The sequence below is a fragment of the Erinaceus europaeus genome, chromosome 16 (assembly GCF_950295315.1).
Source record: "Erinaceus europaeus chromosome 16, mEriEur2.1, whole genome shotgun sequence".
In the NCBI taxonomy this organism is placed as follows: Eukaryota; Metazoa; Chordata; class Mammalia; order Eulipotyphla; family Erinaceidae; genus Erinaceus; species Erinaceus europaeus.
Window position 1 is genome coordinate 27,305,083 of NC_080177.1, and position 25,496 is coordinate 27,330,578.

Below are 25,496 nucleotides of genomic sequence, written 5' to 3' on the forward strand. Positions count from 1 at the left end.
AGAAGTACCTCTGTTCACTGGAGATTTTTGTTTCAAATGACTTTTATTTATATCAAAGACTAGATTGGAAATTGCTAACTCATAATTAGTTTACTTCACTGGAAGATCTGACTGGAGAGCAAAAGAATTTGGGGAAGTTTAATAGGGACATTTAAGTACTGATGATGTCTTGTAGCTTTTATCTCTGGGATTTCTGATATGCTACATCAAGTGGTTCTTACAGGAAATGAGTTTTTTTTTTTAAAGAAGAAGACATGCTATAAAACACCCCTGCCAGGCATTTAAAAGAGGTAGGCTACAAATACTAGTGTTTTATAAGGGAAAAAAAAAGTGATCTTGAGAGAGAGAGCATGCGAGCACAATAAAGCATAGAGTGCTTCAAAGTCTTATCTTCTGAAGTGATTCTAATCTAAAGTGCTGGAAGTGTTTGGAATAGATAATGCCAAGTCCATTTTGCACTTCACACTGGTTCCTCTCTCCTTTGTCTAAATTCTACACATTGTGAGACAAGGACTTTAAAAACAGCATCAGCTTCTCAACCCTAAAGAATCCTGGTTCTCTCAAAAGTAGAACATAATAGGAAAGGGCACAAATTGGTTGCAGGATAAATAATCCAAATCACAAGTGAAAACATTACAATATAAAAAGGGCTACCAATAAGTCTGATGTTGTTGGTTTTGGAAATGTTGGGTGATAGTTACATTGGGAGGAAAAAAGAATGATGACTTACTTGAATTAAAACAAACAAGGTCCAAAAGAATTCCAAGTTCTCACAGTGGTTTTTAAAATAGCTTTGTAAGTGTGAATAAACTAAATTCAGTTTTTAGAATTAAAACAGACCAATGGCTCTTTGAGCTCAGGCCTAATTAGCCCCTTGATCAGGTCTTGAAAAGAAAAAAAAATCAAGTAGAAAAACTGTAAAACTCCTCTTTTGAACACAGTGTTTTCTATTGCAAAGCCAAACACCACATCATCCAATGAAGGAACATTCTAGACACTTTACAAAATTCCTCTTTTTAAAATTTATTTTTGTTATCAAAGAGAATGTCCAGAAACATTGAGTACTAAAGAATTTGCTCATGACATTGTTTTACAAAAGTTCTTAATGGAGTGTGAATATTTTATTTTCTGATGAGTCCATCACTTATTAATGATGAGGCAAATGAACTAATGCAATTACTTTAAAAAAAAAAAAATCCAGACAAAAACCACCCATTCTCATTCTGAATCTGTGACTGGAGTGAATTCAGTGGTTACAATACCACCACTGGCTAAGAATCAACCTTCCCATAGTAGGGAACTTCAGCCTTCACTTTAGGTCATTTAAGTCTCTCAGGTATAGGCACCATATTTGAAGTCTCACACAAAATGTCCGTGTTACTTAAATTACACAATGTGGCAGTGTTTGTTTCATGGGGACATAATCTTGAGAAGGGGCAAAATAGAAAACAACCTTCTTGCATGTTATATGTGAGCACATCATTGGACTGTGCATGGGCTTGAGGGCAATTGTAGCCCTTGTGAAGAGGAATTCCATCAGAGCCCTCTGCTTCTAGTACTGAGGGTGTCTGCTCATGTCACCAGGTGTTGTTGGGTGAGGACCTTCTCCATCTGTTGTTTGACTCAAGTATTTTATTTGAACTGAGTTTGGTTGTTCATCTCTTCCAAGTTAGCTTTATTTTTCTGCCTCAGGATATGTGGGGTACTTGACTGTTTCTATCTTTTCTCGAACTTTATAGGAGGGATATAGGCCAGTCCTTCCCAGTTTTCTGTTCACGCCTTTGGAATAGCCATCCCAGTGATTTCCAGCCACACCAATGATATCTCCAGGTTCCATAGGGATTTCATCTGCAGTTCGAGGCTGATGAGGATAAATGGCAATCTGGTTGTGAGCATTTTGGCCCCCAAAATAGTAGATGTCATCCAAAGAATGGAAGTTTGCAGAGGCATCAGGATGCAGTGTTTGCATGATTTCATAAGCAACTCGGCAAACCTTAGAAAAGAATAAAGAAACTAACATTAGTTTGTGTAAGATCTTCTAGCAATCTGAATGTTCCTGGCCAAAGAGACAAGCATTAGAACTAGGATGAACAGATGAGAAGCAACGGGTTCTAGCAAAACATTTTTAGTTATTCTCTATCTCCATGCTTGTATTCATTTCCTTAAAACATGAAAGTTATCCCAATTCGGCCTCTGGGAGAAAAATACAGTGAAAAGTACTTTAAGAACCTTAGCCCTGGATGTGGTTCAGAGATTAAAATGAATGCTTTGCTATGAATGAAATCTCCAACCACATTTTTAAAAATGAGAGAGATAAAGGAAGAAAGAAACTCAGTTTTAATAAACATTTACTAAGAATTCACTAAGAATCACACAGTGTCCCTCCCATATTGGGCTCTCGTGGTACAAAAATGAGAAAAACAGCAGACAATCTTTTTTTAAAAAAAGAATTCATTTATTCATGAGAAATATAGGAGAGAAAGAACCAGACATCACTCTGGTACATGTGCTGCCAGGGACTGAACTCAGGACCTCATGTTTGAGAATCCAATGCTTTATCCATTGCACCACCTCCCAGACCACAACAGCAGACGATCTTAAAGAATTTATGGTGTAAGATTATTTATTTACTTATAGAGACAAAGAGAAATAGAGGGAAGGGGAATAGAGAGGGAGAGAGAAACATCCGCATCTCTGCTTCATAGTGAGTGAAGCTTTTACCCCTTGTAGGTGGGGACTGGGGACCTGAACCTGGGTCCTTGCATGTGGGTCTCAGCACTCAACCAGGTATGTCACCACCTGGCTCCAAGGTATGGAAATATAACAGTCAACTAGCTCCCTTTTCTTCATTCAATGTTAATCACACACTTCTTTCTCCTAATTTGGATGTGGTTTCGGAACTTCCTAAATGAAATTAATGTAATTATTGACAATCAACTAGCATTAACAAGTAAGCTTAAACATCTGACATTTCCATTCTAAAGAACTTTAACAAGTGTGCTATACAGATAGCATTTAAGGACTTAAATAAGACAAGCTAGCTTGAGGAATATACTTGATTTATCTAAGGCTACTTAAAAGATTTCTCTTCCTGAAGAAGCCCTAGGCTGCTCACTAGATGGTAGCTGAAATTCTAAGCATCTGGATCAATCTGAACATCATTCCATAAGCTTAATATTTTGTGATAAAGTTAACCTGTAACTATCTCCAGGGAGGGGGACCACTTTGAACAATTAATAAATGTATTCACTGTAGAGTAAATGGGTTTCAAAAACCCTTCTAAGAATAAGACAAGACAGAAGAGTGCATACTATCATTTTACTTAGGACATTCTTTTATACGTTGTGAACTGAGAATTCATTTCAGGTCAATTTTTCTTAAATTTCCAGTTATAATTATCTCAGTTAATGAACTACTATTGTCCCTATACCAGTACTTTTGCATTTGTTAATAATAATAACAATAATTATTAGCCTGTTCACTAGAGCAATTTAGGTTGACCCAAGGGTTCTTTAAAACTTTAGTATTGGGGGAGTCGGGCAGTTGCACAGCAGGTTAAGTGCACGTAGCGCAAAGCACAAGGACCTGCACATAAGGATTCTGGTTCGAGCCCCTGGCTTCCCACCTGCAGGGGGGTCGCTTCACAGGCGGTGAAGCAGGTCTGTAGGTGTCTTTCTCTCCCCCTGTCTTCCCCTCCTCTCTCCATTTCTCTGTCCTATCCAACAATGACGACATCAACAACAACAATAACAACAACAACAATAAAACAACAAGGGCAACAAAAGGTAATAAATATTTTTTAAAAAACTTTAGTATTCAGGAAGATTAAAACAAAACCTGAATAAAAAATGCTCATTCTTAACTGTTATTAGCAAATGGAACAACCTTACCTTCTTAAAGACACATTTTAGGAATTTGAGAGGTTATCTCCAAACACTATACATAATTTGCAAATTAAGCTACACTTAGATGTTATTTTAAATTTTGCAAATAGGGACTAAAATACAAGGGGATTAAATAATATCCCAATTCTAGTGCTAGCATTTCAACTAGATATGCCATCAAGACAATGACTCTGCTTCCAAGTCTGTTATATAGCCAATAGTATTAGGAATGACAGGGTGAGATTGAAATCACTGGTAGAAATCTGAGTCTGTAGCAAAATGAGCCTCGAAAGATTTGAAACTTGAATAGAAAATTCAGTTAAGACCCAAACAGGATATGTGAAATCAAGGGGAGACTTGAAATAAAATAGCTCAAATAGTGACAAAACACAACTATGAGAGAGAACCATTTGCTGAGTTTTTGCTAACTCACAGACATTTCTGTTGAGTCTTGCCTTTACACAAGTGTGATTATCACCACTCTTGGGCTGGACATTTTAATTCAGATGGAGAACAGGGGCTCCTGAGAGATGGGGTTCTAGGGTACATTGATGAGGTCACCTGCCCAGGGGAGTCAGGTAGGCGTCATGGGAGCATCTGTAACCTGGTGTCTTAAAAAGCATTAAGATTTTTTTTTTATGGTCCCTCCACTGACTCTTTTTTTTAAAAATTTATTTCTTTATTGGGGAATTAATGTTTTACATTCAACAGTAAATACAATAGTTTGTACATGCATAACATTCCCCAGTTTCCCATTTAACAATACAACCCCCATTATGTCATTTATCGTCCTTCATGGACCTGTATTCTCCCCACCCACCCACCCCAGAGTCTTTTACTTTGGTGCAATATATCCCCAGGAGAGGAATTGCAGGATCATAGGGTAGGTCCGTTTCTAGCCTTCTGAGAGTTCTCCAGACTGTTCTCCACAGAGGTTGGACCAATTTGCATTCCCACCAGCAGTGTAGGAGGGTTCCTTTGATCCCACACCCTCTCCAGCATTTGCTGCTGTTAACTTTTCTGATGTATGACATTCTCACAGGAGTGAAGTGATAGCTCATTGTTGTCTTTATTTGCATTTCTCTGACAGTCAGAGACTTGGAGCATTTTTTCACGTGTTTTTCAGCCTTTTGGATCTCTTCTGTGGCGAATATTCTGTCCAAGTCCTTCCCCCATTTTTGGATGGGGTTATTTGTTGTCTTGTTGTTGAGTTTGGCAAGCTCTTTATATATGTTGGTTATTAAACTCTTGTCTGATGTATGGCATGTAAAGATCTTCTCCCATTCTGTGAGGGGTCTCTTGGTTTGGGTAGTGGTTTCTTTTGCTGTGAAGAAGCTTTTTAATTTGATGTAGTCCCTTAGGTTTATTCTTGCCTTAGTCTTCTTTGTAACTGGATTCGTTTCATTGAAAATGTCTTTAAAATTTATGTGGAAAAGAGTTCTGCCAATATTTTCCTCTAAGTATTTGATAGTTTGTGGTCTAACATCCAAGTCCTTGATCCACTTGGAATTTACTTTTGTATTTGGTGAAATACAGTGGTTCAGTTTCATTCTTCTGCATGTTTCAACCCATTGTTTCCAACACCATTTGTTGAAGAGACTCTGCTTTCCCCATTGAATAGTCTGGGCACCTTTGTCAAAGATTAGATGTCCATAGGTGTGGGGCCTCATTTCTTGGCTCTCAATTCTATTCCACTGGTCAGTGTGTCTATTCATGTTCCAGTACCAAGCAGTTTTGATGACAATGGCCCTATAATATAGTTTGAGATCTGGGAGTGTGATGCCTCCGGTTCTGTTCTTTTTTCTCAAGATTATTTTGGCAATTCTAGGTCTTTTCTGGTTCCAGATAAACATTTGTAGCATTTTTTCTATTCTCCTAAAAAATGTGCTTGGGATCTTGATGGGGATAGCATTAAATTTGTAGATGGCTCTGGGTAATATATATTCATTCTGATGATGTTAATTCTTCCAACCCATGAAGATGGAATATCTTTCCACTTCTTTGTGTCTTTTTCATTTCTTTGAGTAGTGACTCATAATTTTCAGTATACAAGTCTTTCACTTCCTTGGTTAGATTTACTCCTAGACATTTTATTATTTTTGTTGCTATAGTAAAAGGAATTGATTTCTGGATTTCAATTTCTTCTAACTTAGTGTTTGCATAGAGGAATGCCACTGACTTTTGAATGTTAATTTTATAGCCTGACACCTTACTGTATTGCCTGATGATTTCCAAAAGCTTCTTGCTGGATTCTTTAGGTTTTTCTATGTATACTATCATGTCATCTGCAAATAAGGAGAGTTTGACTTCTTCTCTTCCAATCTGTATCCCTTTAATTCCTTGCTCCTGCCTGATTGCTATGGCAAGAACTTCCAACACTATGTTGAATAGTAATGGTGATAGTGGGCAGCCCTGTCTAGTACCTGATCTGAGTGGAAATGCTTCCAGTTTTTCACCATTGAGTATGATGTTGGCTGTAGGTTTGCTATATAAAGACTCCACTATATTCAGGAATTTTCCATCTATTCCCATTTTTTGTAGTGTTTTGATCATAAAGGGATGTTGTATTTTGTCAAAGGCTTTCTCTGCATCTATTGATATGAACATGTGGTTTTTGGTCTTGCTTTTGTTGATGTGGTGGATCACATTGATTGATTTACGTATATTAAACCAAACTTGTATGCCTGGGATAAACCCCACTTGGTCATGATGAACAATCTTTTTGATATACTGCTGTATCTGGTTGGCTAGAATTTTGTTTAATATTTTCGCATCTATGTTCATCAGAGATATTGGTCTGTAGTTTTCTTTTTTGGTTGTGTCCCTGTCTGCTTTTGGTATCAGAGTGATGTTGGCTTCATAGAAACTGCCAGGGAGTATTCCAGTGTCTTCAGTCTTCTGGAAGATTTTTAAAACTAGAGGTATTAGTTCTTCTTTGAAGGTTTTGTAGAATTCATTTGTAAAACCATCTGGTCCAGGACTTTTATTTTTGGGGAGATTTTTGATAACTGACTCTTTAATTACTGTCTTTTGGAATGACCATATACCCACTGTGGTAATGAGCCATGAAACATTTTCTCTTTTCTAGTATTAAATCTCTCTCTCATTAAACAATACTTCTCAGTGCCACTTTTTAAAGGGATCTCCTTTTTTCTTTCTTTTTCTTTTTTTGTGGGAGTAATAAAAATTACCTATAGTTAGCCTTGCTTGGTAACATATTTATTTTTCTTAAGTCAGAGAAATAACAGTAGAAATTTCACTACAGGTATAAGAAGCTTTATCTTTTTCATAATAGTGGTGGTAATGATAGCAGGCAAGCATAAGAGCATAATAAACACTGATTATGGTTCAGGCACTGTTTTCATAATGTCCTTGCATTTTTCTTTTGCTTAACTCATTTACCTATCACAACCTTATGAGGTGTTACTGTTATTATTCATATTTTATGGATGAAGAAACTAAACAACAGACAAATTTCCCATAAATCAGAAAAGGAAAAAGGAGTTAATATATCAGAGTTGCAATTAGAACTCTTCCTGGTTCTCAAACCATATTTTAAACTGCCTTAAAAGAAACACCTAGAACAGTGCCTATCACACAGTAGGCACTGAAAAAAAAAAACAAAACAGTGAATGCTATGCATAACATTAGTGCAGCATTAGAGACCAGAAAATCTATAGGTGATATTTAATCCTTACATAACATTCTGAGCAATTCATTTTTTTCTTCTCTGTATAAATCATGAGGCAATCTACCAATTTACTGTAAAGGGCTAGAAGGATTGCTACAGTACTGACATTTGCATTTGCATTTCCTCATCCATGCTTCCCTTTGGACTTTATTTTAAAGATTTATCTAAGCTAAAATGTTTTTAGTAATCATTATGCAAAATTCATTCTTTAGATATTCTCCAACATTCTACCTAGGCATGTAATTCTTCGTGAAATCAACGCTAACCTAAAATAATGCTTTAACTATCACCGATTTACACATTTTGTACATTCCCCTATTTCTTCAAGATGAGTGGGGTGTCAGTACATCTCACTCCTGACCAAACCATTATCTTATTCCCCCCAAAGGGCCTTAGACCCCTTTCCTCTGCTTAGCATTTTTCCATTCCTCTTTCTGGGTTCCCAGATTTGCTGCAATAGAATATAGTTCACTGAGGTTGCACCTGAATTGTCCTTTACCTTGTTTCTTAGATTCCATTTGACAGATATCACCTAGTATTAATCCTCCTTTTGGCTTTTTTTTTTTTTTAATCAACAGATTCCCTCCAGATCTGTGCATGCTGTAGCAAAAGGTAAGTTTTTTTTTCCTTACAGCTGTGTAGTATGCCATTGTGTATACATAGCACAATTTCTTTAATCATTTACCTGCTGTTGGATAGTGGGCTGTTTCTGTGAAACACAAATTATGAACCCAAAGTGTGCACAGTTCTCCCCAGGTAGGTACTTTTGTGTTCTTTGGATTGATACATAGGAGAGAAATTGTTGTGTTATGTGACAGGCCCATTTTTAATGTTTTCAGGGGCTGGACCAATTCATACTAACAATGTAGAAGAGTTCTTTTCCACATCGTTCCCAGCACTTGTTGTCTCTTTTTTGATGTAGGTCATCCTCACAGGGGTAACAGCAGTGAAGGGCATCTCCTTGCAGCCTCTGCATTTCTCAGATAGTCAGTGATTTTGGACATTTATCTGTTGGTCATCTGAGTATCTTCTCTGGTGAAGTTTTCAATTATTCCCCTCAGTTTTAAAATTGAATCAATTTATTTTACCAGAGCACTACTCAGCTCTGAATTATGGTGGTGTTGGGACCTCAGAGCCTCAGGCCTGATGCTGTTTCCCCTGCCTGTTATTTCTTTTTTGCTGTTGCTGAGTTTTGTGTACTTCATATTTTCTGGCTAGTAATCATTTGTCTGAGGTATGACATATTGTAAATATATTCTCCTATTTAGCAGGTGTCTGTTTTGGTGATGGTTGTTCCTTCTGGCATGCAGAAGCTTTTCAGATTGATGTAGTACTTATTACTTAAAAAAAATAAATAAATAATGGGGGAAAAAACAACAATGAATACCCATATGCTGAATTTTATCTCCCAAGAACATGCAGGTAAAGTTGTAAGAGCTTCCAATATCTTCGTAGAATTTTTTTTTTTTTTAAGATAGGGCCTTCAGGGAGCCCTATTCAAAAGAGATAATCTCGTGTGAGAAGTTGGAAGTAGACTATTGTATCACTGGTGGGTGCTGGGAGATCCATGCACTTTTCTTGTAAACTACTTTGTTTTGCCACTCCAAGAGAGATGAGTACATACACGTTACATTGTTGTTTTTATGAGCCATGCCTCAATGGAATTTCCTAACAAAAGCCATCTGTATGGAATAAAATGAATGTAGATTTTTCCCACTGGAGCTTTTCAAAATCTGAATTCAAAGTATAATGGTCGTGTAGTGTGTGGATCTGGAGTTAGACAAAAGAAAGTTCCACAAGGATGTTATATTAAATGTCACAAAAGATATGTCAAAGAGAGGAGAAAAAGTAATTTTCATATGGTGATTTTAAAGGCTGCAACTAGTAAATAATGTGTTGATTACCCAAATTCTTTTTTTTTAATTTATTCCCTTTTGTTGCCCTTGTTGTTCTATTGTTGTAGTTATTATTGTTGTTGATGTCATCATTGTTGGATAGGACAGAGAGAAATGGAGAGAGGAGGAGAAGACAGAGAGGGGGAGAGAAAGATAGATACCTGCAGACCTGCTTCACTACCTGTGAAGCGGCTTCACTACCTGTGAAGCGACTTCCCTGCAGGTGGGGAGCCAGGGGCTCAAACTGGGATCCTTATGCCGGTCCTTGTGCTTTATGCCATGTGTGCTTAACTTGCTGCACTACCACCCGACTCCCCCAAATTCTTTAAATGATGCACCTACAACCATTTTTGTAAGATTCCAGATTTAGTAAATCTGTAATAAAAACCAATTCCAAAATTTGGTAAAAAATATTTTCAAATATATACTTTTCCAATATATTGCCCATGTAGAATTGATGTGGTGATTGCTATTAACAAAAAAAAAAAATCACATTTAAGATGGTTTCATTACATAAGAATATAATTCCAGTGACAAAGTAGGCATTTGGGTAGAGGCAATTCCTAGTAACACAATACAAAACTAGCAGCATAGTTTGGAGCTTACTTGATACTCCTGGAAAATGTTAATGCCTCTACTGTTCAAATTAAATCCTGAGGACTATTCTCTTCAATTCATAAGACTTTTAGGCCCTAAGTTGGATTTGGAAAACAGCTCTGATGAAAGAATTTAGAAAACTCAGAGCAACATTAATAGCAACATTGAATAATAAAATCATATCCTTATCTCTTAATAAGTCTTATTCTTTTTCCAGATTGTTCAAGCATGAGGTCAGGGTTATCTACTTAAGCTTTTTTCTTAGTTTCTGATTTGTGTCTGTATTGACAATCTTCTTGAAAGAAAAAGAAAAAAACTGTAGGCATCACATTTCCTGACTTCCAGGTATATTACAGGGCTATACCAATCAAAACAGTAAGGTACTGGGGAAAAAATAGATGTACACTACGCAGCTATTAAGAACAAAGAACCCAGTTTCTCTGACTCATCTTGGATGGAGCTGGAAGGAATTATGTTAAATGAGCTAAGTCAGAAAGATAAAGATGAGTGTGGGATGATCCCACTCATAAACAGAAGTTGAGAAAGAACAGAAAGGGAAACTCAAAGCAGGATTTGACTGAATCTGGAGTAGGGAACCAAAGCAAAAACCCTGGGTTGAGGGTAAGGGTGGATGTTCGGCTTCACAGGGCAGGGGGTGGAGTTGCGGGTCGGAGATGGGATGGGACACGGTCTTTTGGTGGTGGGAATGGTGTTTATGTACACTCCTATTAATTTGTTGTCATATAAATCACTAATATGAGAGGGGGTAAACAGATTGAATGTCTCGAACTTTTTAATGCACAGACCAAAGGCTGAGTCTTTGATATGTTGACTCTCTTAAAAGCCTAGACCAGGGAGAACAGAAGCAACAGGTGGCACAGCTATGTACAAATAATGTCAAAGGACACAAATTGTGGTGAGGTTGTGTATGATACAGCAAATCCTAACAAAGAGATATTTCAAAGTTAACCCAATTGCCAAATAATTTGATTACAGCAATAACTATCAATCGTCTTCTTAAACCCGAAGACAGCAAGAACCTCCCACTTCCTCTATAGAGCTTGTATTTCCCCCAGTCCTGGAACCTCTAGAGTGGGGCTCACTTTCCTGCATGCTCAATTCATACCAGATGATATTGCATCTGCTGATCGCAACCTAATCACCGCAACAAGTACCACCTCAGCATGCTTCACTTCAGACTATGTCCAGAGACTTCAGGCATGTAATGTCAACCCTTCACCCTCATTACTCGGGTGAGACATTTACTTTCATAGGATTCTATAATTCCATTCCAGGTGGTTCACTTCCTAACAAAGTCTCAAAACCTAGATATTGACCAGGTCCCATGAGATAGAGCATATGTTCACATGTATCCATAAATTAGAGCAAAATATATACCTGAAAGCAAAAGTACACATCAGCCCGCAGTGAGAGTCAGTATAAAATTCATAATGAAATAGTGTCCACTTAGACTTAGATACCCTCCTCATCTACTTCCTATTACAGTTCTCTCACTCACTCCAAAGCTAACCTTATCAAAGCAAGGACTGCAAAAGCTGAAAAAGGGCAAGAGACTGGCATACTTTAATGATGACTCTTTAGTCACTATCAGGCCATTCTACCAGCTGGGGTCCTAATCGGGGAGTTCTGAGTCTCCCAAACAGACCTGATGGGCCTAGACCTCACATAAATCCCTCTCTCCATTGTTACAGGTCATTTATAACAGGAACAACAAAACAGACCCCTTTGTGGGCCCCCATAGGACCTTTCCCTCAACATGGATCAACAATGGTAGAGAATTTTCCATCCTCCGAAGGAACATTCTCTATGCTACATCTGAAGAAGATAGGTCCTAATATTAAGGCAGCTTGAAACATTCCTACTCATGACCACAGAATGTGAGCTCAGATCTACAGGGATGCAGAGGTCACATAGGCTCCTAAGCTGAATATGGGCCCCAGATCACATCAAATAGATGGGGTTTACAGTCAATAATATTTATATACCTTTCCCCATATTTGGGAGCTACTTTCTTCCCTGATCCAGATTTCTGGTCCTTTTTCTAGCCATGACATCATCTCTCCAGACAACAACTTGGATCTACCCACATATCAGATGTCAGGCTCGGGGTGGGGAGCACAAAAAACTCATATAGCCACTTTGGAATATAACTAAAAGATGCCTACTAGCTATCTACAAAATAGAGACTCCCCCCCCCCAACTCTTCACCTGCACTATTCCAGCATGTAGGTTCATGATTAGTCAACAATTTGCTTTGCATGTTAATTCTCTTTTCAGCCAGCAGGTTCCAGATGCTACCCAAGCAAACTTCCCTGGACATACAACCCCACCAATGTGTCCTGGAGCTCCGATTACTCAGAACCCTGCTCCACTAGGGAAAGAGAGAGACAGACTAAGAGTATGGATCAACCAGTCAACACCCATGTTCATCGGGGAAGCAATTACAGAAGCCAGACCTTCCACCTTCTGCACCCCACAATGACCTTGGGTCCATACTCCCAGAGGGTTAAAGAATAGGAAAGCTATCAGAGGAGGAGATGGGATACGGAGCTCTGGTGGTGGGAATTGTGTGGAGTTGTACCCCTCTTATCCTATGATTTTGTTAGTGTTTCCTTTTTATAAATAAAATTAAATAATAAAAAAATAGATGTACAGATCAATGAAAAAGAATTGAGTACTGAAATAAGATGCATAAATACAACTGGTATTTCACAAACGGGACCAGAGCATTTTATGAGGAAGTATGAGTCTTTTTAATAAGTGAACTAAGAAAACTGGCAAAATGCTCACCCCAGCAAGGGAGGAACATAAGCAATAGCTGTCATCACGAGAACTTAATAATTAAGGAAAGTTTCTGTGGGATTAATTAGAATTAAGCCGCTGACTAGAACTACAGTTATGTGATTCTAGTTCTGTGAAACTGTCTTTAGGTAGTTTGTAGTATCCTTATTTCTATATTGAGGAAATTTACACAACCTTTGCTGGAACAGGAATCTTTTTAACAATTGTGTCATCATCCCATTGTAACAATGTGCATTCTCCTCACCTGCAGGGGGTCACTTTGTAAGCAGTAAAGCAGGTCTGAAGGTGTCTATCTTTCTCTCTCCCTCTGTTTTCCTCTCCTCTCTCAATTTCTCTGTCCTATCCAACAACAACAACAGCTATGACAACAATAACAAAAGCAACAAACGCAACAACAAGGTCAACAAAATGGGAAAAATGGCCTCCAGGAGCAATGGATTCATAGTGCTGGTACTGAGCCCCAGCGATAACCTTGGAGGCAAAAAATAAAAACATATAAAAATAAAACCAATGTGCATTCTCATGTAATATAACTTCCATTCTTTATTTTCTCTGAAGTGTATTCCCATGAAAATGATGCAGCTTTCCTTTTCATATTTTATTTCCTCTACTTCCTCTAAGTTTTTAAGCATATGTCATTTTTATTTCTTGATAATTATTCTCTATTTCATATGTGCATTTGGCTCACTAGACTCTGGACCTGAGTAAGAGTTCTATCTTTAATTTCCTTTGAAATCCCCTCTGCACCTAATATAATAATGAGCACAAAAATCACTTAACAGCTGTTCAGTGAACTAACCGGAAGTATGAACATAAGTGAAAAAGAAGAATAAAATTCACATTAAGTAATCCACATCAATTATTGACATGCTAATATTCTACCAGGGATGGGGTTTAGACCTCTCATATTTTAAAAAGTGAGAAAGAAATATGTATGGAGAGGCAGTCGCACATCTGATACAGCACTCATGTTATAACATATAATATGTAATGATCCCAGTTCAAGTCCCCCATCCCCACCTGCAGGGGAAAAGCCAGTGTGGTAAAGCAGTGCTACACATTTGCCTATCTTCTCCATCCATCTTAATTTCTCTGCTTCTATCCAAAATAAGTAATACAAAGTGTTAGACAAAAGCAGTATGTTTTTTTATAAAGCCAAACCCTTAAGATCTACTTATTTGCAACAACTGAATTTAAAGTATGATTATAATAAGGTACTATTAAACTTAATGTATAATTTCTTATAGGATAGAAATACAACATAATTAGAAGAAAACTTACTCTTTCTTATTTTCTTTTCTATAAAGCAATCAAGTGAGACAAAATGGGTGTTTAAGTTTCTTAGTATTGGTGTAGCAATACCTAGTATTGGTGTAGAAATGGATTCTGGTAGGAGTCAGGTGGTAGCGCATGAGGTTAAGAGCAGGAGGTGCAAAGCGCAAGGACCAGCCTAATGATTCTGGTTTGAGCCTCTGGCTCCCCACCTGCAAGGGAGTCACTTCACAGGCGGTGAAGCAGGTCTGCAGGTATCTATCTTTCTTCTCCCCTCTCGTCTTCCCCTTCTCTCCATGTCTCTCTCTGTCCTCTCCAACAATGACAACAACAATAATAACTACAACAATAAAACAACCAGGGCAAGGAAATAAATATTAAAAAAAAAAGGAATGGATTCTGGTTACATACCGACTGCATACAAACTCAGAAAGCATTAAGTCAGCTTAACTACTTACTGTATCTGTTAAATGTCCTGAACTAGCAAAGTATTTTAAACAACTCTAGCAGCTTGATTTTAGTGGAGATACATCCAATTATTGCTTGCAAACAACCAAGTATTCAGTACATCCAAATAGTAGTTTTTCCCAGTATCTTTACATGCTCTCAGAAAAGGGGTTATTCCAAAAGATTAGGAAAACTGTACCTGTTATGATAACAAACACTGAAACACAAACACACACAGCCTCACAAGAACTTCATGATCCGTGTATAATTAAAAAGTATTGCCCACTATTCAGCTATTAAAAATGGTGACTTTAGGGCACCAAAGTAAAAACCCTGTGGTGAGGGGTAGACATGCAGCTTCCTGGGCCGGTGGGTGGGATGGGACATAGTCTTTTGGTGGTGGGAATGGTGTTTATGTACACTCCTAGTAAAGTGTAGTCATATAAATCACTAGTCAATTAATATGAGAGGAGGAAAATTAATTGTATGTCTCGAAGTTTTTAAAACACAAACTGAATCTTTTTAATATATAGGCTGTGTATTTGATATGCAGTCTCTCTCAAAAGCCTAGACCAAGTAGATCAGAAGCAACCAATGGCACAGCTACATACAAGATACTGGGTACTATATAGCAAACCACAACAAAAGGACTTTTCAAAGTTAACCCAATTACCAAATAATGTGATGATAACAGTAACTATCCATTGTCTTTTTGAACCCTAAGAGAGCAGGAACCTCACATCTCCACTATAGAGCCTATATTTCCCCAAGTCCTGGGACCCTAGGGTAGGGACCACATTCCCGTGTGCCTCTCCCAATCCATATCAAATAATATTGCATCTGCCGATCGCAACCTAATCAACACGATTGCCACCTCAACATGCTTCAGCTCAGACTGTGTCCAGAGACTTCAGGTGTGGAATGACAACCCTTCAGCTTCATTACTTGGGTGAGACCTTTCCTTTCATAGTATTCTCTAATTCCATCCCAGGTGGATCACTTTCTAACAAAGTCCCAAAACCTAGATATACACCAGGTTCTATGAGAGAGAGCATATGTTCACACTTATCCATAAACAAGTGCAAAATATATACCTGAAAGCAGAAGTACACTAGAGTTTGCAGTGAGTACCCCCCTAACACTTCCTCTCCACTATTCAAGCTTTGGGTCCATGATTCTTCAACAATTTGTTTGGCTTTGTATGTTAACTCTCTTTTCAGCCACCAGGTTCCAGATGCCATCAGGATGCTGGCCAGGCTGAAGACCCCATCAATGTATCCTGGGGCTTTGCTTCCCCAGAGACCCACCCTACTAGGGAAAGAGAGAGGCAGACTGGGAGTATGGACCAACCAGTCAACATCCATGTTAAGCGGGGAAGCAATTACAGAAGCCAGACCTTCCATCTTCTGCAACCCACAATGACCCTGGGTCCATGCTCCCAGAGGGATAGAGAATGGGAAAGCTATCAGAGGAAGAGATGGGATATGGAGATTGGGTGGTGGGAATTGTGTGGAGTTGCACCCCTCCTACCCTGTGGTTTTGTTAATTTATTCTTTCTTAAATAAAAAATAAATTTTAAAAAATGGTGACTTTACCATTTTCAGCTGATCTTGGATGGACCTTGAAAAATTCATGTTAAGTGAAATAAGTCAGAAACTGAAGGATGAATATGGGATGATCTCACTCTCAGGCAGAAGTTGAAAAACAAGATCAGAAGAGAAAACACAAGTAGAACCTGAACTGGAGTTGGTATATTGCACCAAAGTAAAAGACTCTGGGGTGGGTGATGGGAAGAATACAGGTCCTAAAAGGATGACAGAGGATATAGTGGGAGTTATATTGCTATATGGAAAACTAGGAAATGTTATGCATGTACAAATTATTATATTTACTGTCAAATGTATAATATTAATTCTACAATAAAGAAATTTTTTAAAAAGTATTTCCAACTAAAAAAAAGTGCCACTGACAGGTTCTCTTACATTAACTGTTAAAGAAACATAATCTCAGAACAATTTCTTGCTATCTCTGTCACCTGTCCCACATCTGCAAAGCAACAACCATGTGAGAATGTATCCATATTGTCCAGGATGATTTATAGCAAAGCAGTGCCTTCTGGGAGCTGTACTGTTTGGAACATCCTGACAGCTATACACAATGACAAGACTACTGAGATAAAACTTTTTTTTTTTTTGATCAGAGCATTGCTCAGCTCTGGCTTATGGTGGTGCAGAAGATTAAACCTGGTACTTTGGAACCTCAGGCATGAGAGTCTGTTTGCATAACCATTATGCTATCTACCCCTGCCCGATATGACTCTTTTGATACTTTTTTCAGTGACATGGGTGCTGGAAAGTGTTTGTAGACCTAGAATCCAATCACAGATGAAGTTCTCACTGGCACTTTATTGTCAGCACTACCACCTCAAGCAGGTCATCAAAGACAGTGAAAATGTTGCCAATAATTACGCCTGTGGGCAGTACACTATTGGCAAAGAGACCACTGATCTCATCTTGAACTGAGTTTGGAAGCTGGCTGATCAGTACATAGATCACCAGTACACTCTCTGGAGGAATTGGTTCTGGATTCACCTCTCTGGTGATGGCAAGAAATCCAAGTTGCTGTGGTCCGGGAGGTGGCACAGTGATAAAGCTTTGGACTCTCAAGCACAAGGTCCTGAGTTCGATCCCTGGCAGCACATGTGCCAGAGTGATGTCTGGTTCTTTCTCTCTCCTCCTATCTTTCTCATTAATAAATAAATAAAACCTTTAAAAAAAATCCAGGTTACAGTTCTCCATGTCCTCAGCCCCCATGTGTCCATGGCTATACTTGAGCCCTAAAGCTTCATCCGCACTACACATATCACACGGAATTCTGAAATGTGCTTTCACAGTAGACAATAAGGCTATCTATGACTTCTGTTATAGAAACACCTCTATAGTCAGCAGCCAATCAACAGTAACCCAAATAAATTGATGGGTTAAGTGGTGTTTTCCATCACTGCTTCTTCCACATTTAATGGAATCCTGAATGCTAATATGACAGAATTCCAAGCCAACCTTAGTGGTTGAGATCTATCTCTGCATCTAGTTCCTTTTGACCACATAGGTTCCTGTCATCTTTACTGAGAAAGCCTACCAGAAACAACTTCTTGTGACAGAGATTATAAATGTATCCTTTGAGTGAGATGATCAGATGGTTTACCTTATCAAGGTAAATACATGGTGGACTGCCTGTTACACTGAGCCAAATGGGTCTCATAGATGGCAATGTTCCTACCATCACTACCAAGACCTAAGCATATTATAGAGGTTGTGGATTGGTGCCCCACTGGCTTTGAAACTGGCATTAATTCTGAACCCAGGGGTAAACCTGGCCAAAACACAGCAATCTGTGTGCACACTGAGCAACAGCACAGTCACTAACTGCTGAGGTGTGGGCTCACCTAGACCACAAGTTTGGTCTGATACATGCCAACAGTGCCTTTATTCACAAGTATGTGGGTGAAGTCATGGAGGAAGGAGAATTCTCTAAGGTCCACAAGGCTGTGAAAATAGCTCAGCATGTTAGAGCACAGGGTTTGCTTGCCTGAAGGACTGGATTTGACATCCAAGATTACTATATGACAGAGTTGAGCAATTTTCTGGTCTTTCATATATATAGTTTATGAGGATATGGCTGTCCTTAAGAAAAGATTTGGTGGCTGGCAGGTGGCACACCAATAGAGTGCACATTACCATGTGAACAGATCCCAGTCTGAGCTCCAGAACACAGAGAGGAAAAGCAGAGAGGCACACAAAGGGGAAGTAGGGGGAAGAGGAACTTCACAAGTGGTAGAACAGTGCTGTTTCTCCTCTATCTCACTCTGTCTCTTACTCTCTAGAAGAGAGGAAAAACATGGCCACCAGGAGTGATGCAGTCCTGCAGGAGCCTGAGCCCCAAAGATTTAAAAGAAAAAAAAATTATGAGGAAGAAACTGAGGAAGGAGTAGCAGCTTACCTATTTAAACAATGAAAAGTTGTTGTCTTACCAGTTATTTTGTGTGTTATCAGTGTATATACTCATAGACAATTACTGACCTGTGCTTGAAAACATAATTCTGTTACAGACAAAACTGTCCATTCCTATGGTGGGTTTGAATAAAGTATTCCTTTTGTAAGAAAAGATGCCCTACTATCACTTACCTGGGATGAAAAAGTACACACTAAGAAGTCTGCCTGGGAGAGAAAGTGTATGTCCAGTATCACACCCCGAAGTGAATTTTCTGTGTACCGATTGTGTAGTCCAGCTGACCAAGAGATAGAGTTATCACTAATAAATTCATAATTGGGGTACCTGAAAAAAGAAATAAATTTATAGTCACTGAAATCACACTATCTAACAAGAGTTAGATTCTATCAGCAAGGGGGTAGATTTGCTCCTCTAAGAGTTTTTTTTCTTTAAAACAGTAAGGAGAACTATAATCATGGCATGCAACAGTCTAGCTAACAAGTCATCTTTGAATCTACTAGTGAGTCACAAATCATTCTGGAGTGTAGATTAAATACTAGTGGCATGTATACAGAATACATATACATGCATCAAAATGTCCCTTTCTCAAGCTCCTAAGAGTTTAAGAGAAAAATCTCATTTTCTTTGTGGTAAATGACCTCTAAGAGGTTTTTCAGCTATTTTTGTATCTTATCACTGAGCTTTCCCTTTCCAATAAAAATTACCAACTTCACTTAATTTAGAATTTGTGATAATGCATGCTTATCTCCTTTAACCCCTATCACTGAAGTACCACTTGATCAACAATGGTAAAGTAAAACAATTCTAATCAATTTATGAAAACAAACTTCTTGCAGATGTCCATGAGATAACTTTTTTTGGGGGGTAATATTTTTGTACTCTTGTCTGAGACAAAATGTGTTAAACATATTTGTACAGGGTATTTTAACAATAGTATATACCCAAATTATTTACTCTGAATTAGAGGTTAAATGATATGCTGATATAGTGTGAATGAATTTTCTCCATGTATGAGGCAAATCTTCAAAGTTTAAGTTGCAAACTTTGGGAAGCTATAGAGAGAGGATAACAACTGTTACTGTATATACTTTTTCATAAGAATTAAATACATTAAAAGTTTTAAAAAGAATTAAATACATTAGACAAGGGAAAATGCTAAGGGCACTTGACATGTAGTATATACTCAATTAATATTCACTGTGATGGTTAACTATAACCCCAAGCCATCTACCTGGCTTTATTTCTTAATTTATTTAGATCTCCACTCAAATATCTTTTTCATTAGTGAAGAGTATTATAATTCCCATTCATTTTACCTGCTTAATTTTCATTCATGGTTTTACTATTATTTGACACAATATATACTTATTATATACTTATTGTGTCAAATACATGCAATTCCCCCATCTCTACCTCTCTAATAGGAATGTAAGTTCTATAAAAAGAAATATTTCATTTGCTTTATTCACTGTATTATTCTCAGTACTTAGAAGAGAATCTTGAATAGATGATTAATAAATATCTACTGAAAGAGTAAATATATATATATATATATATATATACATATATATATATTTACTATATATATATATATATAGTACTATATATATACTATATATATATATATATATACATATATATATATCCTAAAACATTAGATATCCATTTGCAACAGGTCCTCAAGAAACATAATTTCATTCAAAATTATTTCAGTATAATGCTGATGTTGAAAATGTCTAATGGACTCTGCAAGATTCCCCATATCTAAAAATGGGTTTTCTTCAGATACTTCAGTTTCCTCCCACATTCTGAAAAGGTTATCTGCATGTCTCAACTCTCCCAGTCTGCGTGTGCACTGTCTGGAGTTGGTGCCACCTCCTAAACTGTCAGGAAAGGATCTGGCCACTTATAATATAGAAGTAGAATAAACACATAAATGAAAGAATATAAGTACTGCTAAACAATAGAAGATTTTGGATCTTTATTAAGAAATTTAAAGATGTTTTTGTGACAAATAAATGTGCAGGAACAACTCTTGTTTATACCAACTGGCCTATGGTAAAACTCATTTTATTATACATTGTTTTGCTTAATATTGCAGTTTCTAAGACTCTATTACAGTCCTTATGTTAAAAATCAGGACTTAATGTATATGTCAGTATTCCATACACTATTCTCCTAAAGTTGGGACTATAACTTATTTTCTTTTTTATAACAACATCTGGTACTGCACATAATGCTATGTGAATAAATCTGTGAACCAATTATAGTTAGCTATGTCTGAGACTTTTTCCCCTAATCCTTAACAACTTCAGATTTTGCTTCATTCCGTAGCCCCCAAGGAATTTTCTCTCATTGCCTGTAATAATGATTGTAAAGGCAAAGTCTGAGCACTGGTTCAGACTGGTATTCAGTGTTCAGATCCATTTGGCCTCATTATTTTTTGACATTTTGTTCTTCTCAGCTCTGAACCAAGAAGATGAAGGAAATGTCACATTCATTCTAAAAAGAAAACAACCAAAAAGACTATTAATGTGATTCCTGTGAAACTGCATACCCAGGCACAGGCAGAAATATGAAAAATGTTGGAAGGTAGAAGAGGCGAAAGAATTGTTTAAACACAGCAGTACAGGTTTCAATCTCAAATAAGGATTAACATTGTCAGCATGATTTGAGTTCTAAGTGATACTGAGAAGTGACATTAGTATTAATGTCTTTCCTAATTTCAAAGCCCTTCTCTGTGGCTGGACCAAACCAGTCAGTTCTAATCTTTCAGTGCTTTAAAAATCACTTGATGGAGGATACCGAGAGTGAAGAAACCAAAGAGAAACAAGTGAATAATAGGGGAGGGGAATTTCATACTTCTAACAAAGGAAGGTTCTGCACAACACAGTTGTTACTTTTTTTCTGAGGATAACTACATTAGCCGAGTAATTTTTTGGCTATCAGGTTGCAGAGACTAGCAGTTTTACAGAGAAGTATCTTTGTCTCCACCTTAAAAATTATTTTTAATGTAATCCACAAAGTACTAACATGAACATAGAAATTAATGTCAAATTTTCTTTTGCTAAGTCTTTCTTTAGACTGAAGGAAATAATTATTTTCCTTATTTCATGATACCCAGTATACAACTCCTTCAAGATAGTTAACTACACTCTTTAACACAGGCAGATACTCCCTAGATTAAGGAAGCATACATTATGCCTTTTTTTTTTTTTTAATTGTCAGCAAGGTTATCACTGGGGATTGGAGCCTGCAGTATGAATCAATCCACTGCTCCCGTTAGGCATTTCCCCCTTTTTTCTTTTAAAAAAAATGTTTTTTTCTATTTTATTTGATAGCACAGAGAAATTGAGAGGGCAGAGGGAGACAGAGGGGAGAGAAAGAGAGACACCTGCAGACTTTCTTTACTGCTCACAAAGCATCCCCCAACAGGAGGGGAGCAGGGTCACAATGGTAATGCGCATGGTAATGTGTGCTCTCAACCAGGAGTGCCACCACCCAGTGCCTCATGTTTTATTTATGTTTGTATCTTGGTTTTGAGCATTTTGTTTTACACCAGAGTTCCAACCCCTTAATTCTGACTATTGGTGGGATCAAACCGGGAACCTTTCACATGTAAGTCCTGTGAGCTACTGCTGCACTATCCCCTACGTCCTCACTTTATATCCTTAATGTCCTGTGCTGTGATTTATTGTGGCACAGAGCATACTGTAGTTCAGTAACAGAAAAATTTTCCACCTAGTGCTTATTAGTGCTGATTCTTCATTTTACCAGGCAACCAATTATCTCTGGCTTCTATTCATTTAAATAAAGCTAATCTTAGGAAAGGTTTACCTATCATATTTGATAAGGAGCAGACTGAAAAAAAAAATCTGTATATATTTAACTTGGGAGCTGGGAGAGTTTTTTTTTTTTTCCTCCTCTTCACCTCTCCTCCCAATCTCCATAATCTTACAGTATTGGACAGACAGCATTAATAGTTCTTGTTTTTTTGACTGTTGATGATTCTGAAATTTAAAAACTCTAACAAGGAGTTACCTAACAGAGATATCTTCATAACGGGAATGGCTGTCATAGTAACAGGGATACTGTCATTAAAAATCTCCTGCATAAACTCAGCATTTACCTATAGAAACCTGAGGTGTAAAACCAAGACGTGGAGCATTAACTGCTCATCAGACAGAAAAGCACATAAAAGCTAACCTTGATAGGGATAACCCTAGTCTCTGAAGGGAGGCTGGGGGTATCTTGCCATTTGAAAAAAACTGGTCCTAAAATGAGTACAGCCTGCAACGTTCCCTAGATCTGACCACGAGCTATAAGCTCAGACCAATAGGGACTTAGAGGTTGCACAGGCTCTGGCACTAAATATAAATATGTATTTACATATGGGCCCTGGAGTAGGTAGACAGAGGTAAATAGTTGATTTTAGCCACAATTTTTTATTTAATATATAAGAATGGGAGCCACTCCCTTCCCTAATCCAACTTTCTAGCCCTTTGTCTGACACCATTGTCTCAGACAATATTCTCATCCAACCTCAGGTTAGCTACCAAACTCAAACAAAACTATTATAGTTGTATGCCTCCAGGAATATGTCTAAAATGGTTCTCCTAGCTTTCATCTACCCTAAAATCCCTAATCTCATCTGTTCTGACCCTACTTTCTGGTTCCTGATCACTAACCATCTTGTCTCAACTTAGGCTATGCCACCTTCCAGACACCAGGCTGCAGATACTACCGTAATTACACCCTGACTTCTCTGGGCAGATGATCTCACTAGTGTGTTCTGGACCCTCACATCTCCAGAGCTCTGATCCACTAGGGAAAGATAGAAACAGGCTGGGGGAGAGTCGGGCTGTAGCGCAGCGGGTTAAGCGCAGGTGGCGCAAAGCACAAGGACCGGCATAAGGATCCCGGTTCGAACCCCGGCTCCCCACCTGCAGAGGAGTCGCTTCATAGGCGGTGAAGCAGGTCTGCAGGTGTCTATCTTTCTCTCCCCCTCTCTGTCTTCCCCTCCTCTCTCCGTTTCTCTCTGTCCTATCCAACAATGACGACAACAACAATAATAACTACAACAATAAAACAACAAGGGCAACAAAAGGGAATAAAAAAAATTTAAAAAGAAACAGGCTGGGGGTATGGATCAACCTGTCAACACTCATGCTCAGCAGAGAAGCAGCTACAGAAGCCAGAACTCCTATCTTCTGCTCCCCATAAACAACCTTGATCCATACTCCCAGTGGGGGAAAAGCGATAGGATGAAGACAAGAGGACTCTGCACTCCAGCTCCATCAGCACCCAGAGAGAGAGAAGGAAAAGGAAAGGGACATATGGAGGTAGTTATGATGTCATGAGTGGCTTAGAGTGAAAGAGACGACTGAATCAGAAAAAGAAGGGGCAACTATGTATAAACGAGGAAAGATATTTGTACAGAAGATGGTTGGCCCATGTCTAAAACTTTAGGGGAACTGTGGTGGATTGCAGTGGGGAGAGTGAGGATTTGAACACTGGTGTGGGAATGGTGTGGATTCAAACCCCTGTTGACATGTAATTCTGTAATATAAAAATATAAAGAAGAAAAAAATAGAAAAAAAAAGTTAACCTTGATTTTTTTTTTTTTTACAAAGGGTCAGCTAAGATTCTCCTCTGTGACTTGTGTGAACATTTAAGTTTAATTCTTCATGTCCTAATTCTCTAGAAGCAGAAACATCTTAGATACTACACAGCTTGTTAAGAGATACGTTCATACTTGTGAATTCCTAAAACGATAGCAGAGCTTTATGATCTGCTTAGTTATCAAAACCAATCCTGAGAGGTCAAAACAAGTCAATTAAAGTGGAAAACAATTACATAAAATAATGGAAAGAAATAGCACCTAAATTCCTCAGAAAACGTTCTAAATCACACAGAAAAAAATTTAATTAAAGGCTTGGCAAAGAAGAAAATAAACAGGTAAATTGCTACTACTACATTTATAACAGAACATGAAGAAAATTGCTGCCAGCAATATCATGGAGAGAGGAGTTACTAACTGCTGACTACAGAAAAGAAATTCAAGTTCTGCTATCCTCACATTATATTCCAAGTTGACAGTACTGCCAAATGCACTAGAGGGATTGCTCAGTATAAAATATCATACTGTGATATGGATCAAAGCTGTTAAAATGTTTATATTCTTTTATCTAAATACTTTCAGGTCCAGAAATCTAGCTTAAGGAAACAATGTGGAAGACTTTAGGTACACAGTGTAGCACTGCTTATAAGAGGAAAATGTTGAAGATAACATAACAATATTAGAAAATATTTAGGTAAGCAATATCATATCCATACAGTGGATATGTAGTCATTATAATGGAGTTTACAATAACTTTTTTTTAGTGAGCTGGGAAAATGAGTCTATTGCTATATTAAGTTGACAAGAATTTAAGTTATATAGAATACAACCAACTACTAAAATGAATGAAGGCAATATGTTCATATTTACATAGCTATTGCCAGTAAGTAATGATATTTTTGTTAATACTTTTTTTTCCTGCTGTATACTTAACAATCTCTGTATTGTTTAATAAGCATGAATCATTTTTCTAGTCAAGGACAAATAAGCTTGTTGATGCACTGAAGAAAAAGGAAAAGAAGAAAATAACATTTTAATATTTTTCAAGCAAGCTAAAAGGTCAGTGTTGTATTTTAAAATAAAAGAGGCCAGTGAACCCTTTCACTTTGTTTTTAACAGGTTTGTTCAAACTAAAAAAGTATCTGGAGAAATTGTTATCATATTTTATGCTTACATGTTTACTTAATCCCTAATGCTAATATAAGAATTATAATAGTAGGGTAAGGAAGATAGTATAGTCCTTATATAAAATGTTT

General features: G+C 37.6%; 1 protein-coding gene and 1 long non-coding RNA gene across 7 annotated transcripts in view; both read right to left on the reverse strand.

Moving 5' to 3' along the window:
- LOC132533332 (uncharacterized) overlaps positions 1-25,496 on the reverse strand; it is a 408,100-nt gene that overhangs the window by 42,608 nt on the left and 339,996 nt on the right. The gene's annotated exons all lie outside the window — the stretch shown is intronic.
- The window catches only part of FUT8 (fucosyltransferase 8), a 173,167-nt gene continuing 148,678 nt past the window's right edge, over positions 1,008-25,496 (reverse strand). For 5 of the 6 annotated variants that reach the window (XM_060174814.1, XM_060174812.1, XM_060174813.1 and 2 more), the window contains 2 exons: positions 18,794-18,944; positions 1,008-1,993 (listed from right to left, as the gene is read on the reverse strand). In XM_060174814.1, coding sequence (XP_060030797.1) covers positions 1,676-1,993; positions 18,794-18,944 — 469 coding nt within the window. In that variant the 3' untranslated portion in view covers positions 1,008-1,675. Of the gene's footprint in view, positions 1,994-4,317; positions 4,496-18,793; positions 18,945-25,496 lie in introns of all 6 variants that reach the window. The other variant, XR_009545305.1, reaches the window with a different exon arrangement.